Source organism: Neopsephotus bourkii, unplaced genomic scaffold, assembly GCF_033783945.1.
Source record: "Neopsephotus bourkii isolate Nb327-2 ecotype Australia unplaced genomic scaffold, CSIRO-AGI_Nbou_v1 NB_1846, whole genome shotgun sequence".
Classification (NCBI taxonomy): Eukaryota; Metazoa; Chordata; class Aves; order Psittaciformes; family Psittacidae; genus Neopsephotus; species Neopsephotus bourkii.
Genome location: NW_026902319.1, coordinates 548,959 through 567,596, shown reverse-complemented (window position 1 = coordinate 567,596; position 18,638 = coordinate 548,959). Strand labels below are relative to the sequence as shown.

The 18,638-nt window shown below is 42.8% G+C and overlaps 2 protein-coding genes across 3 annotated transcripts; one reads left to right on the top strand and one right to left on the bottom strand.

Moving 5' to 3' along the window:
• Positions 1–2,057: 2,057 nt before the first annotated feature.
• Positions 2,058–3,249, bottom strand: MED7 (mediator complex subunit 7). The gene has a single exon (XM_061344024.1). It carries the CDS (start codon positions 2,985–2,987, stop codon positions 2,295–2,297), a length of 693 nt encoding a protein of 230 aa, XP_061200008.1. The 5' UTR covers positions 2,988–3,249; the 3' UTR covers positions 2,058–2,294.
• A 5,442-nt stretch (positions 3,250–8,691) lies between these two features.
• CDC23 (cell division cycle 23) lies at positions 8,692–17,739 on the top strand. Of its 2 annotated transcripts, none has more exons than XM_061344023.1 (16): positions 8,692–8,903; positions 8,975–9,047; positions 9,878–10,015; positions 10,281–10,323; positions 10,672–10,777; positions 11,115–11,247; positions 12,495–12,672; positions 12,761–12,858; positions 13,087–13,168; positions 13,727–13,880; positions 14,016–14,135; positions 14,449–14,524; positions 14,855–14,916; positions 15,702–15,780; positions 15,875–15,994; positions 16,937–17,739. In XM_061344023.1, the coding sequence occupies exons 1-16, from the start codon at positions 8,791–8,793 to the stop codon at positions 17,105–17,107; spliced, it is 1,746 nt and encodes a 581-aa protein (XP_061200007.1). In that variant the 5' UTR covers positions 8,692–8,790; the 3' UTR covers positions 17,108–17,739. The 2 variants fall into 2 exon arrangements, with proteins under 2 accessions (XP_061200007.1, XP_061200006.1); XM_061344022.1 differs by having other exon boundaries at positions 8,704–8,906.
• Positions 17,740–18,638: the final 899 nt, after the last annotated feature.

Below are 18,638 nucleotides of genomic sequence, written 5' to 3'. Positions count from 1 at the left end.
TTAAACATAGAAAAAGGATAATCTAGAATAAAGAAATTACCCATGAAACCTTTTTGACAATGAAAGCAGCTTTGAGTATTCTTTAAATGACACAATCCCCAATTACCTCAATGGTTTCACAAAGCTTACTGCAATGCTTAGCTGCTGACAGGACCCAGCTTGAGTAGTATTTTGGTACCCAGGCCTACAAATTTATTAAAAGCATAAAAATTAGACAAATATCAACAGAAAATCATTGATCATCTATGACAGTTCTTTTTGAATGGGGAAGTTAAAAGGGTCATGACAAACTTATCCTGGAGGCACTAAATGTTTCTTTGGATCTTGCACATGAAAAAACATAGCAGATATGAAGTAGATATGAAATCAGTTTTGCTCCCTTGCACTTGTTTTAGTTACCTACAAGCAATACAAATTATATCTAGTTCAGAGAGAAGGAAGGAAGGAAACAGTAGTGGCTGAGTAAAGGACAAAAGTGTTAACTTTGTAGAATTATTTATACATTTCTAAAATAACCTTTCTACTTTCTGTTGCTTGCACTTAAAATAGCAGAAGATGTCCTCCAAGGAGTCATAAACATACTTTAGTTCATCTGCACCGAGCTCAATCCCTACTACCTTTTGCCTGCCCATTTAAGTAACATTTCTGAAAACAACAAAAATTACCATATGAAAATGATTGTATGATCCTATACTATGGTGTTAACATGACAAAAAGATGGAGGTAAGATTTTCCTGACAGGAGGGGCAGGGTAAAGAAGCCACTTCTTCACTGTCAAGTCATTCTTTTCCTCTTGATTAAACTCAAATGTTTTTTAAATACAGTTGATATGGATTCCACTTGATAGAGTACTTGCAGGCTCTTTCAGACTCATAAGTTCTCAATGACTGTAAAGCTTAATTATCTAGCCAGACTCTTCTTCCTGAGAAAAACACTTAGCTGGGCATAGGACTCACCTGAAAAGCAAATACAAAGCACCTGTACTGCAAAATGATTCACTTCATGCAGGTATCTTAACTGTGGAGGAAATGTCAGTATATGCATCTATGTGTAAAAACCAAGGTAGACATTTTTGTAAACTCAAGACTGGTTATGAATTACACCTAAGAAAATTAAAACCCAATTAATTTTAATTCATTTAGTTGTTCAGATTCCTGACAAGTGTGTCTCTATAAGGCAAATTATATCATCTGTGATCATCATGGTTTAATTCCAGCTGGAAAATAAGTCACATCTGGTTCACTTCCCTTCACCCTGACCCCTTTGAGTGGAATGCAGAGGAAAATAAAACAAAAAATAAAAATAAAAACCTATGGGTTGAGATAAGAGCATTTAATAATTAAAATAAGGTATAATACTACTAATAATGATTACAAGGGAAACACCAAAGAGAGCTATAAGACAAACTTCACAACAAAGCAAACAACAGTAATGTACAATACAGTTTCTCAGCACCCACTGACCAGTGCCCAGCCTGTCCCTCAGCAGCGATCGGTGGCTCCCAGCCAAGTTCCCCCAGTTTCTATACTAGGCATGACATTCTACGGTATAGAATATCCCTCAGCTCTCAGGTGTCTTGGCTGTGCTCCCTCCTGGCTTCCTGTGTGCATCCCCACTGGCAGAGAATCCATGATCAAGGTAAGAAGGACTTGACAATGACTAAACCATAGGTGTGTTATCAGCATTGTTCTCAGACTAAAGCCAGAACACAGCACTGCACAAGCTACTAGGAAGAAAATTAACTTTCTCCCAGCTGAAACTAGGGCAGTAATAAAGAAATTCTTAGGTCCTCTTTAGTACAGTTATATTATGACCAAACCAGAAAGGAACAGATTTTGCAGACTTTACACTGATTTTAATATTGAAGTACACATTCCTGAAAAGATCCACCGATACTATAAACAAATACACTTATTTGGAACAGAGGAACTGTCAACTGCAATTCCTCTAGGTCAGACCCCTTATTTGCTTCCACACTATAAAGCAATTGACAAAAAAAAAAACAAACACACACAAACAAAACATACCCCAAAAAAGCAGAAAGTGACAACTGAAAGTACAACAGAAGCTAACTTTAATCTGAGGCTACCGCCTCACATGATGTATTTAACAAAAAGCATACATTTTGGTTCTACCAATAACCACACAGTTCACAAAACATCTTCAGCTGCCTAGTCCCTCGTGACCTCTAGCAGGTGTACAATGCCCTGTCTGCTTGTACAGCAGCAAAACAATGCGTATCTTCAGAATCCATTGTGCCTCTCACTACAATGAGCTAAGAAAAGTGGGGGTTTTCATGTCATTTCATCAATAATGCTACACATAGCTGCGTCTTTGTCTAAAACCTGATCTCTCTTGCTACCAGAACGCTCTCTCTGCTTTTCGCTCTGTCCCATACAGTTGTTGCCATCACCAGGATCCATTGGTTCCACTTTCACTCTCAGTCCTCCCTCTGAATGAGGCAGATCATCAGGCAAGGAAGCCAGGCAGTTCTGAATCATCTCTACAACTCGTTCCAAGTGCTTCTGAAACCGCTCTGCTGTTTCCAAACGCTGCCGTTTCTGCACCTCCATCATGACTCTCAGTGTCTCCCTAGCTTGGTGCGGGCGATACTCATTTATAAGATGATGGACATGAACAAAAAGCAGTTTCAAGTCTTCCAGTTTCTCCTCTCGCTTTATACTCCCTGGACTCCTTATCAAGATATCCAAGAGGTCCAAAAAATTGACCAGGATGGACATATTAAGTTTTCTTAATTCCTTCTTGTGGTCAAACTGCATTGGATGCAACCGTTCAATACCCTGGCTCTCCAAGGGTCGAATGATCAGATCATCACACTGAAACTGATTACCAAACATCATATAACTGTCTTTCACTGGTGGAGGTGGCTTTGGAGCCAGGCCTTTACGGATGTTTTCATCAGTGTATTCTTTTATGTACTGCATTGGAGGCGGAGGAAGAGCACTCACTTGCTGAGGTTCACCCATTTTTGACAGATGAAAATACCTAGGGAAATGTCCCGAGAAATACACATTAAACAACTTGTGTGACCACGTTATTATACAAATAGAAATAAAACCAATATAAGGGAGAAAATGAGCCAGAAGAAAGCCATTTCAATGCACAGCATACAAGAAACTAAATAAATCCACACTAGCTTTTCACTAAGGTATACTTTCAGCAGGACTAACTCCACCAGAAGCACATAAAGCATTCATTTCCTGAACCACGACAGACCACCCTGCAAACAGAGCAACCCGGAAAGACCCCTTCCCCAGGCTTGGTACGATAACACCACGCCCCGCGACAGAAGGAGCCGCGCAGGTCAGCGGCGGGCACGCATCCCCCTCAGGGGAAGCGGCGCCTCGGGGACACCGTCGCCGCCAACCTCCCGTTCTCCCAGCCGAGACGAGCCAGACTAAACTAGGCCAGGCCGGGCTCCGGGAAGGCCCAAGCCCTGCCGCAGGTTTCTCCCGGTCACAGATGAAGACAGAAGAGCCTAAGTCGCGCTACAGCAAAACCTCACCGGCGACGGACCACGTACCGGCGGCCGACGCAGCCCGCGGACAACCTGCCCTCCCGGCAACCCTCAGCGCGACCACCGAAAGCCCACTTCCGCCCAAAGGCCGCATCCCCTCCCCTCCATTGGCTAGCAGGCTTCCCGGCGGCACTCTCTGATTGGTCCTCCCTAACGCCGGTCAGAAGCTTGCTCCACTCAGCGCGGGGGCTCCCTCTGGAGGCGGTGCCGCGCGCGGCTGGGCGAGGATGTCTAATATGTGACAGGATGTCTAGTATGATCACTGTTACATGAAGGAAATAAATTTTGTCTTTGTATTTGATCCACTGACAGCAGAAATCCCTTTTGTAGCAATTTATCAACACAATAGAAATCTACATGGGCACTATTTAATCTTCCATCAGAATCAGTACAGCTCAGTTAACAAGCCATGGATTTCAATTGAATTAGCACAGGTAATAAAAGCCCATAATCTGGCCTTGATGTTTACTTGGATATTCACAAGGTCCTCAGACATTCTTCACTTGAGCAAGGCTTACAAATCATTAAGTTAAAGTGAAATTTGAGAAGTCATCACACCTATGCTGAAAAGTTAATTAAAATTCATTTTATCACTATCACAGTAGCACCTAATCTGCTAAAAAATATAAAACAAAACATTTTAAATGTTTCCAAGCTCTAATCTTAATGACGTGCTGGCAGAAGGTACAAGCAAACAGAGGAGTTGCAGTAACTGCTAAATAGAGAATACAACCAATAGTAGAAAATTTCTTAGTGTAAAATTATATAAGAACCTGTAATCACAGCTTTACATATATATAGCTTAACATCATTTACATATACATAGCTTAAAATCATAACTGGTTTTTAAGCAAGTTTAAAAGCACAGTTTGATAGTATCATGATAAAGAAGTTGAATCCAGAGAATGCAGAAGTCTGGATTTCCTCTGTCAACACATGAAATTCCCTGTATTGGCAAGACACTTGACTTGGTAGAGGCCATTTACACAGATTTCACTGGGCATCAGCTGTACAGCTGAAAATTTTAACTTTGGGGAAAAAAATCAAAACAAAACAAAAAAAATCCATTTAAAGTAACTGTCTACACAAACCATTTGTACAATGAACACAATTCCCCCCGCTCTGACCTTCACTGCTTTTGTCACCATGTTTCTGTGTTCTGGTACTAGAGACAGTCTCACCCTGGTAGCTCTGCAGTGACATGGGGAACAACCTCCTACTCTTGCAACAGCACCGGTTAGGACAGACAAGTTAATCTGGATTTCCCAAGGATGTTACCAGGTTTCCTGCAGTGAATTTAATTAGGCCCCTGCTCTAAAAGCCAGTCCTGGGTGTCACTTAAAATATGCATCTCTTAAACAACGGAATGACAGGAAGAATGATAAGTTCTCATGAAACAAGTCTAGAGCAACTGAATTACTGGACTCTAGCTATCATTAAGTGCCTTTTTGTCCTTTTCTTGTGCCTGTAAGACAGAGCCCAAAGCGCCACCTTCTGCTGAATAGCTGGAGCCACAAAACCCAATTTCAGCAGCTGGTGACCTACAGTGATAGATTATCACATACTCAAATCCATCTGGTTAGGCACCAAAAAATGAACATATTTTCTCACTGAGAAGCTCAGTATGTCATAGCTGTCTGAGCTCCTGCTCTTCTAGCAGAGCAATCATATGAATAGCTAGAGCAGAGCTGCCCCAGTGGCACACATCAGGAACCTGACATAAAGGGTATGTTACTTAGATTTCAGCAAGCGTCTGACTAAGTAGCACTTTGTGCATTCTTGCAGAAGGCTCCATATTTCCTTTTGAAATCCCACAGAGCTCCTGAAGCATATTGTCACAGCTTGCAGAAGGAAAATAGCATGCAGTAGTCAGTGGGCCCAAACGAAGACGGAAAGACTAACAAAATGACTTCACAGGCCTCTTACACACCAAAATAATTTACAAAAAAAACCCGAAACAAACAAACCAGTCACTGTATGATTGTAAAATATGAACATCCTTAAGTTAAAACAATGTAATTATCAAACAAATACCAAATGCAAAATTTAGGAGTACAGAACAGCCCACTCTAACAGCTTATACCCAGGTATGTGTAAAAATACTCATGCCTGTAACGACAACAAAAATTTATCTTCAGACCAAAAACCAAAACCTGAGTGTCTGTTCATCTGTATTTGGGGACAGGGCAAGGAGAGGGAATGGGGAATGAGTCAGGCATTTTATGTATTAACTAGGTCCATCTTTGTAGTAACAAGAATAACAAAGATTTTTTTATTGTTAATTTGGATGTATGGGCTGGCAGAGTAAGAGAAGTATTTTCTATTACAGCTTCAACGAAACTTGTAACATATGGCTAAAATTAAGACAGAAAAAAAACCTTGAAATACTAAAATCAGACTTCAAGCAATGGACTAATTTGGTTTGTCTATCTGAAAGACAAAAAAACGTATAAACCCATTGTTTCCCACTTAAACAATAAACCATTGTTCCTATTGCTGTCAACCTTTGTAGGACAACCTTGATTTCAGCAGACTGCTCCAGATCACATGGTTCCAGAACAACACAGTCACAACCTAGGAACTGTCACAATAATCAACAAAATGAAAGCTGGTGGTAACCTTAGAATCTAAACTGAATTCAGTGTAAGAGGAAGTAGTGACATTAGTGGCTCACAAAAACAAAACTAAGCCAAAACCTTTCTTTATGATACAAAGGGAGACATGGTGCTAATCAGTGACACTCATTGCCAACAGACTTGCAGCAGATTCAAACACTAGATCCTCTGATTCAAGTCACTTCTGTAATAAAAGAAGTGATTGTGAAGGCCACTTTCATGATACAGACAATATACTTCTCTTACCATCAGAAAAAGAGAAAAAATGGAACCTGCAAATGATGTACAATGAGTTTTAACAGTATTCTTTCCTAATTCCTCTTTTAAAAGAGAGAATTAAAGCTGACATTCTGATACTGGAAAGAGCACAGTGATGTATTATTATTTTTCTGAAAAGCCGAAAAAGTTGTGGAGCAAAATGATCTCAAAACAAGTGCTTAAATTTCTGTACTATTAGAACAAAAACAAACAAACAAACAAAAAAACCAACCCAAGAGTTAAATCCCATTCTACTGTAATTCCAGTTAAGTACCCAAAGCATCACAGGGAAAAATGCCACAAGAAAATAAACAAATGACAAAATTAAAAATACGATACTGGTTTAAAAGTACAAGCTTGAGTGACTGGTATTAGGACTGACTCTACTTAGTATTTTTAAATTATGATGTTTAGCACAGGAGGTAGTCATTGAAACTTTCAAATGATACTAAATTAGGAGGTGTTATCAACACCCAGGCAAATTGAAATACTCCATTAAGAAACAATCAGATGACCCTGAAGACTAGAATCCTGAGGATGACCATACTAATGGTATTTCCGCTATCGGCTGAGAACTAGAGACAAGAAAGGCCCATGTTTCTTAATCTTAGAATGATCATGATGCTGCAGTGCTATTGGCCTTGCCTCCCCAGCTTTCATCCAACAGCAGGCATCGCCAGTCTAAGACTCAAACCAAATAAATTTGAATTATATAAAGAAAAGGGAAAATTCAAACACTAAGTCAGAAATGGGTGAGATTTTCAGCTGTGCTGAACGGGAAGGGCCCTCCCGAAAGTGTCCTTACAGCACAAACCCTTGCTCAGACCCCTTCAGAGGATCTCTCTCTCTTCCAGACTTCTCCAGGCCTTGTTCCTCCTTACTGCAGTGTCAACACACCACAGTGCTGGTCCTCACTCTCCAGCACCTCCGTATAGACACCTGTTAAAGAAAGGCAAGGATTTACCTCAGTGAAAGGCAAAAAGCCCACACAGTTAATAACGTTCGGCATGTCAAAGGCTAGGGCAAACTCTGAGAATGAAGGAAGGTAAAGTACAGAAAAAAGGAGCGGGAAGGCCGGCACCAAGGTACCCCCTGCACCTCCAGAAAGGAAAGGAGCATTGAGAGCCCCTCCATTTCGCCTAACCCAGCCCAACTCGTTTCACTGGAAACCCCCTCTCCGCTCCCACGGGACATACTTCCCGCCAACACCTCGGGCCCTGGAAACTACACCGGGAGTGGCCACTTCTCGGGAAGAAGTGGGGCCGGGACCCGGAACCGCATCTCAGACGGGGCGCCAAACTCCCACAGGAGCCGAAGAGAGGCGGAGAGCGCCGAGCCGAGGCGGAAAGAGCCGAGCAGGGAAGAGACGAGCTGAAGCGAGGGGCGCCTGCCAGAGCCAGAGACGCAAAGAGCCGAGGCGGGCAGCGCCGGACAGAGCACACCGAAACAGCCGAGGCGGACACAGGAGTGAAGTCGGCACTTAAGATTTCCAGGCCTATGGCTAGCAGAAGGCAAAAAGAGCATGGTCCTCTTGTTTTATAAACGCTTTCTCCCAGCCGGTCCAAAAGCAGATCTGGCATCGATTGCGAAAGAAATCCCCTGCCTCCCTTTCCTAATCACGTGGCCAACTACACATACAGTGCCTGATCTGCATTTGAACAAGAATTTGTACTGGGACATTATACACAGTTCCAACGTTTATCAAGATGATTTATTACTACTGGGTGGGAGGAATGATTTTTTTTAATCAACAAATACAAAACGTTGTCAAAAGAGGTCTTTTCTTTGTTCTTTTGTACAATATTATCCTTTCTAAACTGACACGTGAAACGACACACTTCAGGAGAGAAAAGAGCAGACCTCTAACCTCTTCTGACAGGTAACCTTCAATTGCATTTGGATAAGAAATTCTATTTTAACGTAAAAGGAAAAAAAAAAAAAGACCGAAGGCGGACAGAGCCGAGTCGGAAAGAACCGAGGCTGACAGCGTCGGACAGATTCGAATAGAAAGCGCCCGATAGCGCCGAGGCGTAAACAGCCTAGACTGACTGGCGAGGCAGACAGCACCGAGCTAAGCCGGACCTGCCGGAGCTTATTGAGGCGCTGCACCGATAGCAACGAGCGGAACGAGCCCCTCCCCGCGTGTTCCGCTCCCCTCCTCAGCCTGGCTCTGTCCGGGTGCCGGCTCGGTGCCGGCGCGCAGCTGTACCGGCGATGGAGAGTCAGAGCACCAATTAGCCAATCAGGCTTTTAGGATTCAGCGCGCCTGTTTGATTGGCAACGGGCCTTTTCGAGCTCAGCCAAAGAGAATGCTGCGTCTACAGTGCTGAAGGGTTCTTAGTGCGGGGGGCTGTGATTGGCTGGGAGCGCTCCGGTGCAATGGCGGCAGTGGGGCTGTGTGGAGGCGATTTCTCGGACCTGCGGGAGATCAAGAAGCAGCTGCTGTGCGTGGCGGAGCGGAGCCGCGAGCGAGGGCTGCAGCACAGCGGCAAGTGGTGAGAGCCGCGCGGGCGGGCGCGCCCCGGACTCGCGGGCCGCCCTTTAACGGTTTTTCCCCTCGCAGGGCCTCCGAACTCGCCTTTGCATTGGATCCTCTGCCGTTGAGCGAACTGCCGCCGCCGCCTGCGCTCACAGAGGTACGGCCGGAGCTGGCCGCTGCCGCCCCAAGAACCGGCACTCGCGGGCTGGGTGGGCCGCCGCTGTGGGAGCGGTTTGAGCCTCGGGGTGGGGGGGGGGGCGGTTGGTGTAGTGCTGCCCGTTGAGATCCTGCCTGCAGCACTGAGTTAAAACCGCGCAGGAAGGAAGGGGCTTCGGGTGCTGACTGTGCAGAGCTTTGTTCGGTAGTGAGCGGGGCAGACAGAGCTGAGCGTGCTTTCCCGGGTGGGAGGGTTCCGTGTGATGTGTGGCTGTCCTTTTATAACATGGTGCTCTCTAAGCAAATCTTGAAATTATGCTACTTAGTTTTGGGGTTTATTTGTTTTTACCAAGGCCAAAATTTATTGTAATACAAATTATTTTGTGCCTTTAACTCATGCTCTTTAGGATACTTTAAGATACAGAAGATAAAAATTGTATCTCTGTCCCTGTGTTCTTAGGTGTACAGGTGGGCCTGTTTTGTCGTGTCCTGAGTGCATTTCAGAGTGCTTAAGTTAATACTATTTGCTATGGAATTCCTAATTCCTAGGTTACTTACTGGTGGTTGTTCATACTTGCTGAATAGTCAATTTGTGTCTTCTGGCAACTTACCACAGTTTGTTTTCTGGAGTTTCACTGTGTATTTTAGATGTTTCTAATTGATCTAGGAATCTGATCATGTGAGGGAATAGAGGCTGTCCTCAAACCATCTTTGGGGATGAATAAACATTTTTAGCTTTCAGAGCAGTTTCATTGATCTGTTGTTACCAGACAATTGTCCTAAAGCATGTCAGAGCTTCTGAGGTCTTACAGCTCTTCTGTGTCCCTGCAGGAGGATGCTCGTGATCTGGATGCCTACACATTAGCCAAGTCTTACTTTGACCTAAAGGAATATGACAGGGCTGCCTATTTTCTACGGGGATGCAAGAGTCAGAAAGCTTACTTCTTGTATATGTATTCTAGATACCTGGTAAGACAGAAGGGAAGATTGCCTTTTCACACCAGTTTCCTCTGCTGCCCACCCCTCCCTGGCATACCTTATTTTATCTTTTTTTTTTTTCTTTTCTCTTCTGAATGAGCACCCAGAATTCCCGGTTACATGCATGGGGGAAATGGGATAGGATCATGTTGTTTGTGAAAGCTCAGTTTAAGTTTACATGCTACTGCTGGCATTGCAGTGGGCATAAAGAATATACTGTTATGATGTAATTTTGGGTTTCCTCTCTTTTCCACAGTCAGGGGAAAAGAAGAAGGATGATGAGACAGTGGATAGTTTGGGTAAGTCTCTGGTGTTAAGGAACACAAGACAATATATTGAAGTTTCAGGTAATGCCTTTTCATGTAAATCACCTTGTCTTTATGGCCTTCCCGTCTCAGTTTTTTTTATAATAAAACTGAAATTGTATAACATGAATTCTTTCATTCTTTCTCAATTCATTGGCTTAATACAGGTTACAGATTTTCATTTATTAGCTCTTCTGTTAAAGCAGATGATCAGACTAAGTGATTTTCTTCTAAAAAGAGGAAACCTTTGGGTCATGTCATTGACTCTGAATATAGCCTGGACTTTGTGATTGCTGTGGTAGGACTCTGGATTGAAAGCTAGTTGACTTTCTCTTCATGCAGGACCTCTGGAAAAAGGACAGGTGAAAAATGAAGCTCTACGAGAATTGCGAGTTGAGCTTAGTAAGAAACACAAGGCACGGGAATTGGATGGATTTGGCCTTTATTTGTAAGTGCATGTATTTGTAATGTATTTAAATTAAGTTAAACTGAAAGAGGGTGGATTTAGATTAGATACTGGGAAGAATTTTCTTCCCTGCGAAGGTGGTGAGGCACTGACACAGGATGCCCAGAGAAGCTGTGGCTGCCCCATCCCTGCCCAGTGTTCAAGGCCAGGTTGGACAGGGCTTGGAGCAGGCTGCTCTAGTGGAAGGTGTCCCTGCCCATGGCAGTGGGTTGGAACTGGATGAGCTTTAAGGTTCCTTCCAACCCAGGCCCATCTAGGATTCTGTTTGTGTGAATATGCAGTGCTGTGATTCTTATTAACTTGATAACTTTATTTACAGGTACGGTGTCGTGCTGCGGAAGCTGGACCTGGGGAAAGAAGCCATAGATGTGTTCGTTGAAGCTACCCATGTCTTACCTTTGCACTGGGGAGCCTGGCTGGAACTTTGCAACTTGATTACAGATAAAGAGATGGTAAAACTTGGGAGATATCAAGATGTGGTAACAAATTCCAGAGTTTAGTAACATTAGTAACCAATGATTCAGTTGCAACAAGATCAATATCAGCCACTGCTTTATTCTGTTAGGCTATCAGGCAAAGCAATCCAAGATTGTAAATGCTGTTGTTAAAGCCTCTTTTTCTTCAATTGCTTGTCATGCTGTAATTTGAAAATCTTTATGGAGGCAGGGCCAATTTCGTGTCATTCACCCACAAAGTGGTTTAAGAAATGGCGAGTTCACATATTTTGAAGCAGTTGTCAGCAGGCTTATTGCCCTATCACATGAAGCATGTGGAGGAGATCCTCCTGAAATACTTTTCTAAGATAACTTTGGTTTTGTTGTTTGGTTGTGTTTTTTTTTTTCTTCCCTGAATCTGGTTCTAGTTCCACAGTTATTGAGCACTTCAGTGGCCTGGAAGGGTGTGTAGAATCCCTGCTTTTAAAACTAATATGGTAACCTGGGTGTTCCCTTTGCGAAATACAGTTCATCTCCTATGTGTTACTTTGTATGAAAGAAGTGAACTTTGATATAAAACCAAAATAGGTTACTTTTCTTTGCACATGGAACTTTTTGAGACCACTCCTGGAATTCTTCAGTCAGTTCTGGCTGGTGGAATATTTAACAAAGTAGAGGTGGCACAGAAGAGATTGATGGTAAAAGGGAAATGCATTTTTGATGAGTTTTTGGAGTCTGTTCACTTAGATTATCAAAAATAGTGATATGATATTGATGTTCAAACATGGGAAGAGCCTTTGAAGGACTTTGAATTTAATGGAAAAACAAGGCCAATGGCTGAATCAAAAGCCAGGTGCTGGCATATTTGAGGAAAATTTGTTCACTTATTAACCAAATGAAATAGCTTCAGTTCTCTTGCAGTTTCAGCAGTCATGTGGATAGATGCAGAGTGACTAAATAGAATTTTGTGGTCCATGTTGTACTGGTTTTTAGACTGAATGTCTTAATGTTCCTTTTCTGTTTCAATACTGTTAACTTAGACATTATTTTGTCTTTCCTGTGGAAGAACCTGATACTAATTCCTGGTCCTAATACTGATCTTTTGTAGCTGCTGTTATGGTTTAAGAAAGCGGTTGCAGGAAAGCCTCCTACCTCAAGACCATCTGCTAAATTATGGGAGGGAAGATAATGGATTCTTTGCCTCAGGTGGTTCTTGGAATACTACTGATTGTCATCTCTTCCTCCTCTTCTTTGGTTCTCGCTAGTTGAAGTTCCTGTCGTTGCCAGATACATGGATGAAAGAGTTCTTTCTTGCACACATTTATACAGAGCTGCAGCTGATAGAGGAGGCTCTGCAGAAGTACCAGAGTCTCATTGATGCAGGATTTTCCAAAAGCACTTACATAATCTCTCAGATTGCAGTTGCCTACCACAATATCCGAGGTCAGTGGCACTTACTAAGTAGGAGGAATAAGCCTCTTAATGCCAACTTGGCATTTATAGTTATTGTTCTGTATCTGCTGTTCTTCAGATATTGACAAAGCTTTATCCATCTTTAACGAGCTAAGGAAACAAGATCCTTACAGGATAGAAAACATGGACACTTTCTCCAACTTGCTATATGTAAGGGTAAGCACTCTTTCTATTGTCTGTCCATAATGATGGTGTTTTCAGAGATGTTTTAAACACTGGCAAAGCAGCTGGTGCTATCTAGCTTCTGAATATAAGCTTTTGACTTATGCTTTCTGCTTCACATCTCCATAGACAGATACAGTGTGTACATTGCTAATTGCCTAGCTTGTCTTTGAAACAGTAACATGTTGCTTTCTCATCTCTCTTGTTTCTTTGTTTCACTAGAGCATGAAGCCTGAGTTGAGCTATCTGGCGCACAATCTCTGTGAGATAGACAAGTATCGTGTGGAGACCTGCTGCGTAATTGGTGAGAGCCAGCTCTTTCACGTCTCGATAATGCTGTGTGCAAGCTCTATGAGGAAATCTTGTGAAAATGGATTAAACAGCAAGGCTGTCAAAGCTACTTTGTGAATGTGGATCAAATGACAGAGCACCCTTTTCCTTTGATCTGCTTTGTAAGAGCTGCTGTAGTACTCTCAGTGCAGAAAGGAACTGAAGAAATCATTATGAAGACCAGTGTAGCTAATAATCACTTTATAGTCTTGAAACTCCATGGAAATAATTGTGTGCCAGGACCAGAAAATTTATTTGTTAAATGGTGACATAAGTTTTAAGGCCAAGGGGATGGGATCTTGATTGATACAACTAGAAGAGGATTGAGCAGAACACTGGAGAACAGATTGCTATTGGGTCTCTTGAGGTTTTAGTCACATCTGTCTTTAATGGAACTCTTTATAGGGAGGTGGTAGATCATATCTCTTCCATCTCTTTTCTCCTTCTCTGTTGGGTTTTTGTTTGTGTGTTTGAGGTTTTTTGGTTGGTTTTATTTTTAAAATGTATTTAAATATTGTTACTTTTGCTTTAGGAAATTATTACAGTTTGCGTTCCCAGCATGAAAAAGCAGCCCTCTATTTCCAGAGGGCCTTGAAACTGAATCCTCGTTACCTGGGAGCATGGACACTTATGGGACATGAGTATATGGAAATGAAGAACACATCTGCAGCTATCCAGGCTTATAGGTATCACTTCTGTACTGCACAAAATGGTGTCTGAATCTACATACATAAGGATTGAAGTAGTGTCTTTGTGTTCTGTTAGTCTTTTGCTGAACTGTGTCTTTGTTTTTATTTTGACTGATTCATCTCCTTTGACAGACATGCAATAGAGGTGAACAAAAGGGACTACAGAGCATGGTATGGCTTGGGGCAAACCTATGAAATCCTGAAAATGCCATTTTACTGTCTTTATTACTACCGACGGGCCCACCAGCTTAGGTAAGGTTCCAAATGGAGCCGTGTTGCTACTAGCTAAGAAATTTGCATATAGGAACCAAGTTGGGGAAGGAGGAGTAACATCAATACTATGTGGCTTGTGCAGTCTCACTATTCCAAACCCTTTTAGTTGCATTAGTTAACTGTTAACAAAGGCTTTGTCAATTAAATGCTGAGGAATGCTGGTCAGGAGTGTAAGTGATGTTTTATATGAGAGGGGATGACAGGCACTGCTATGTGTAGATTTCCCCCACTACCCCATCCTGAGATCAGCTGATTGTCCATTAAGCTACATTTAGGAATTACTCTTTTACAGACCAAATGATTCTCGTATGCTGGTTGCTCTAGGAGAATGCTATGAGAAACTCAATCAGTTGGTGGAAGCTAAAAAGGTGAGTGAGAACTGATGTTTGGAGGAGGACGTTAGGATGTCTCCTAGGACACTAGGAGGAGTTACAGCACAATTGTGTGGTTGGTGCCACTGGAAATGGACTGGGCATGTTGCTAGGAGCTTATTGGAACAGTTCCTGTGGTGCTTACAATGGGGGAAGTTCTGCTGCAATGTGTAACTAGAGCTGCTGATAAATAAAAAGGGTCCTCTACAGATGGCATGTGCCCCTTTGCTGGACAGCCATGTAGTTTTCTGTTTCTAACCTGCTTACATGAGTCATGAGATGGAGTCACTTTTGTGGTGTGCTTGACTGACTTTCCTTCCTTGGCAGTGCTATTGGAGAGCTTATGCTGTAGGAGATGTGGAGAAAATGGCACTGGTGAAACTAGCAAAGTGAGTATGTTTTGTCACTGAACTGTCAATACTATGTTAAATGCAACTTGTGCTTTGATACCTAATGATATGATACTAAATGTAAAACGAGGAGCTGCTGTTAGGTGGTATTAGTAGCTCTGTAATAACTGCTATTGTAGGTCTGTAGTGACTGCTAATTCTGTGTCCAGCTTTAGCTTCCAGTTTCTCTTGGGTTAACTAGAGGGAATTGTAGTGTGGGTTGGAAGGGACCCCTGAATCCTGAAGTGTTTTGATCAGGCAATCGTATTTGTTGTATTGAAACTTAAAGCAATCTATGATAGTAGATGATGTGCAAAACTGTAGATTGATTTATATTTTTATTGTTATCTCCCTCCCCACATTATGTGGTTGTGACCCTGGGAAAAGGTTTAACATGAAATAAATATGAGCATTATGACATCACCACTAATATTTTGGGGGAGATAAAGTAATATAAAGTGTTAAAAATGAAGGGGAAGGAAAAGGGCAAGTGGAGGGTGAAGCTGCTCTACAAAGACTTCTGGGTTACAGTGGGGGAAGAAGGAGCACTGAAGGAAATGTGACAGACTAAGCAAAGGTCCCTGCTTTGGTTGTCACTGCTTCTGGTAGTTAGTACTTGACTGGCTGCTTCCTATTCATGTAAATGTTCTCAAGCTGGATCATCTGCTTCCATGAGGGGCAGTACCTGGTGCATGCCATGCAGATTCTGAAGGAAAGACCTGGCTTTAGACTGAGTCAGGGCAAGTGCTGTCTTGTTCCAGTAGCCTGTTTTCTTCCTTTTCTAGGCTGCATGAACAGTTGAATGAATCTGAACAAGCAGCTCAATGCTATATCAAATACATCCAGGATATCTATTCCTGTGGGGTAAGATGTTATCTTGGAATAAAAGAAGTAAACATGGTGCAGAGCTAGCCTGGAGGGCACTCACAGATGAAGGGTTTTACTCCCCTCACTGCAGGAGATAGTGGAACACCTGGAGGTCAGCACTGCCTTCCGTTACCTGGCCCAGTACTACTTCAAGTGTAAGCTCTGGGATGAAGCCTCTGCTTGTGCTCAGAAGTGCTGTGCATTCAATGATGTGAGTAGTTGCTTAATCTTAATCATAGAATGGTTTGGGTTGGAAAGGACCTTAAGATCATCCAGTTCCAGCCCCCTGCTATGGGCAGGAACACCTCACACTAGACCATGTCACCCAAGGCTCTGTCCATCTTTGGTGTTTCTTTCTTAGGGGAACCATGACCTTGATCTTTTCTCCTCCCCCCCCTGAGCAGAAGGGATCCTTTATTAAATGAATGAGGGATGCCTGCCGTGCAGGTCACATCCTTAAATGGCAGTGCTGTGTACCTGATCACTAATGCTGCTTATGATTGACTAAAGTCATGGAATATGGTGTAGATAGTAAAATTGAACCATGTCTCATTGGTGCTTAATAAGTAAAAGAATTTGAGGCTGCATGTGGCAGTCTTAAGACTACTGAAAATCTTGGTTTGAGGAGGTGGTTAAATGCTCACAGATGCCACATGCTGTGTACTGATGGTACTTGCATAACTTTTTTTTTTCTTCTCATTTTCTGTGTGTAGACAGTGCAGATTTATAATAGTGCTTGTGTTTGTATGTGACTGATTCTGAGATGTTTGTAAGTGTGCACTTACAGACACCGGCCATGAGTGCAGGGTGCATGGCCCCGTGCTTAGCAAAGCTGTCTGGAACTCTAGAGAATCTGAATTCAACTGAACTGAAGCTTCTCCAGTCCACTTTTTGCTGGAATATTTAGGCAGCTTCAGTGGTTGGTGGTGCCACTGTCTGAAATACCCAAGTGACATGCAAATTAGGTGGGTAAAGCGAGGAAAGGCTTTAAAGTTAAATTCCTTAACATTTTTAAATAGCAGAAGAAATTAGGATGGTTTTTATAGCTTTCAGCGATACAGAATGACAGACTTATACTGGTTACATACTGAATTTGACCCATAAACTACCCATCCATAGGTGTATTGTTTTGGTTTTTACAAATCCTTTTCAGACTAGAGAAGAAGGGAAGGCCCTGCTGCGGCAGATCTTACAGCTCCGAAACCAGGGAGAAATGTCATCCACAGACATTGCTGCTCCTTTTTTCCTCCCTGCGTCCCTGTCAGCAAACAACACTCCCACACGTCGTGTTTCTCCACTCAATCTGTCTTCTGTAACACCATGATCAATGCTGATACTTCTGTGTGTTGAATGAGACGTTACAGATTTCTTTCTAGTGAAACTCGGACGTTCATTGTTGCCATGAAGGTGAGGAGTTACTAGAGCTCACAGCTGAAGATGGATGTGCCCCACCAGGCAAAGGTGCAGCCTATGTGAAAAGTGCCTGTGCTGAGACATGAGAACTGCTGTGCTTCTCACCTCATCATTCCAGTCAGATGGCAGAATGTTCCAGTATGCAGGACCACTCCTAACTGAGGGACCAGAAAAAGCTTGTCTGCTTGAGTTAAAATGTATTTGAAGTTTGGTTCTGCTGTGTTACCTCTATAGTCTTTACTGAACTTCTCTGGATGACCTCTTGGTGGTATCATTGCCATCGCTGTAGGAAACTGTTGCCTGCCTACTTAACGACTTTCAATTGTCTTGAACTACACAGATGTTCCACTGAAGCAGTAGATATGGGCGCTTAGGTATAGTGCCATGTCCATGTGTCAGTACTGACAGATGTCAGAGGAATTCCAAGTAGCTGTAGGTGACAGCTGTTTGTCTTTCTGTCTGTGGATCTGACCTACTTTGGCTTTCAGTAGAAAAGCAGCCACTGGGGTAACACAATTAAAAACTAATGGTTAAGTTACTGTCCTTGGGCTTTCATGTGTACTGTTGCATCTTGTGAGCAGGGTGTTATAGGGGATTCCTCCCCTCCAGTGCTGCTGCTTGTCCCTGCTCACACAGTTTGAAGTGCGCACTACAGCCATGACCATAAATTAACAGATTACCATAAACAAGAGGACAGTGCTCTTAGATGTCTTTGCTTAAAACAGAAACCACAGAAATGGCCTGATCATGCTCCCACTTGCTTAAAGTCTGCTAGTGGAACATACATACATACTTACAGTGACTTAAGTACATGCTCACATTTTTCAGTCTCTCTATTCTCTACCCATGCCCTTTTTCCATGTCTAGACCTTGGGTGTGTTGTGCAGTCAATCCTGAACCAAGGGTATGTATAGATTTGGGGTTTCTCTTGTGTGCTTGCTATTGGAACATGCATGTGTACACAAATAGAGTTAGAGCACAATGACATAGAAAACAAGCAGTAATGCTTAATCAGTAAAAGCATGGCAAGTGGTCTCAGCCAGACAAGGGTTAGTGAGCAGCAGCCTGTGAACATGCAGCTGGTAGCTTGTCTGTCTGCCCGTTCCCATCAACATCCTCACTCTCTGCCTTCCCATGCTTATGCCTCCCTGACCCGTCTTCACCCCTCCTGCGGGGTCTGTGTTCATTCTCCTGGCATCTGATGACGTATCTTGCAGGTCCTGCAATCCCCCTCTGACATCATGAAGTAAATTTGCTCTTGCTTGTGAGACCCTTCCTTATAACCAACCATGATCCTGTATTTTGTAGAGGCAGTGAAGGCCAGAGATTAATAACACTGCTGGCTTTGACTTGAATTGTCTTGCTCCCTGATGCTTGGTTCAGATGAGGACAGTGTTATGTTTGGGCTTCATCTGCCTGGGAGGAATGGGACTTCTTAACAG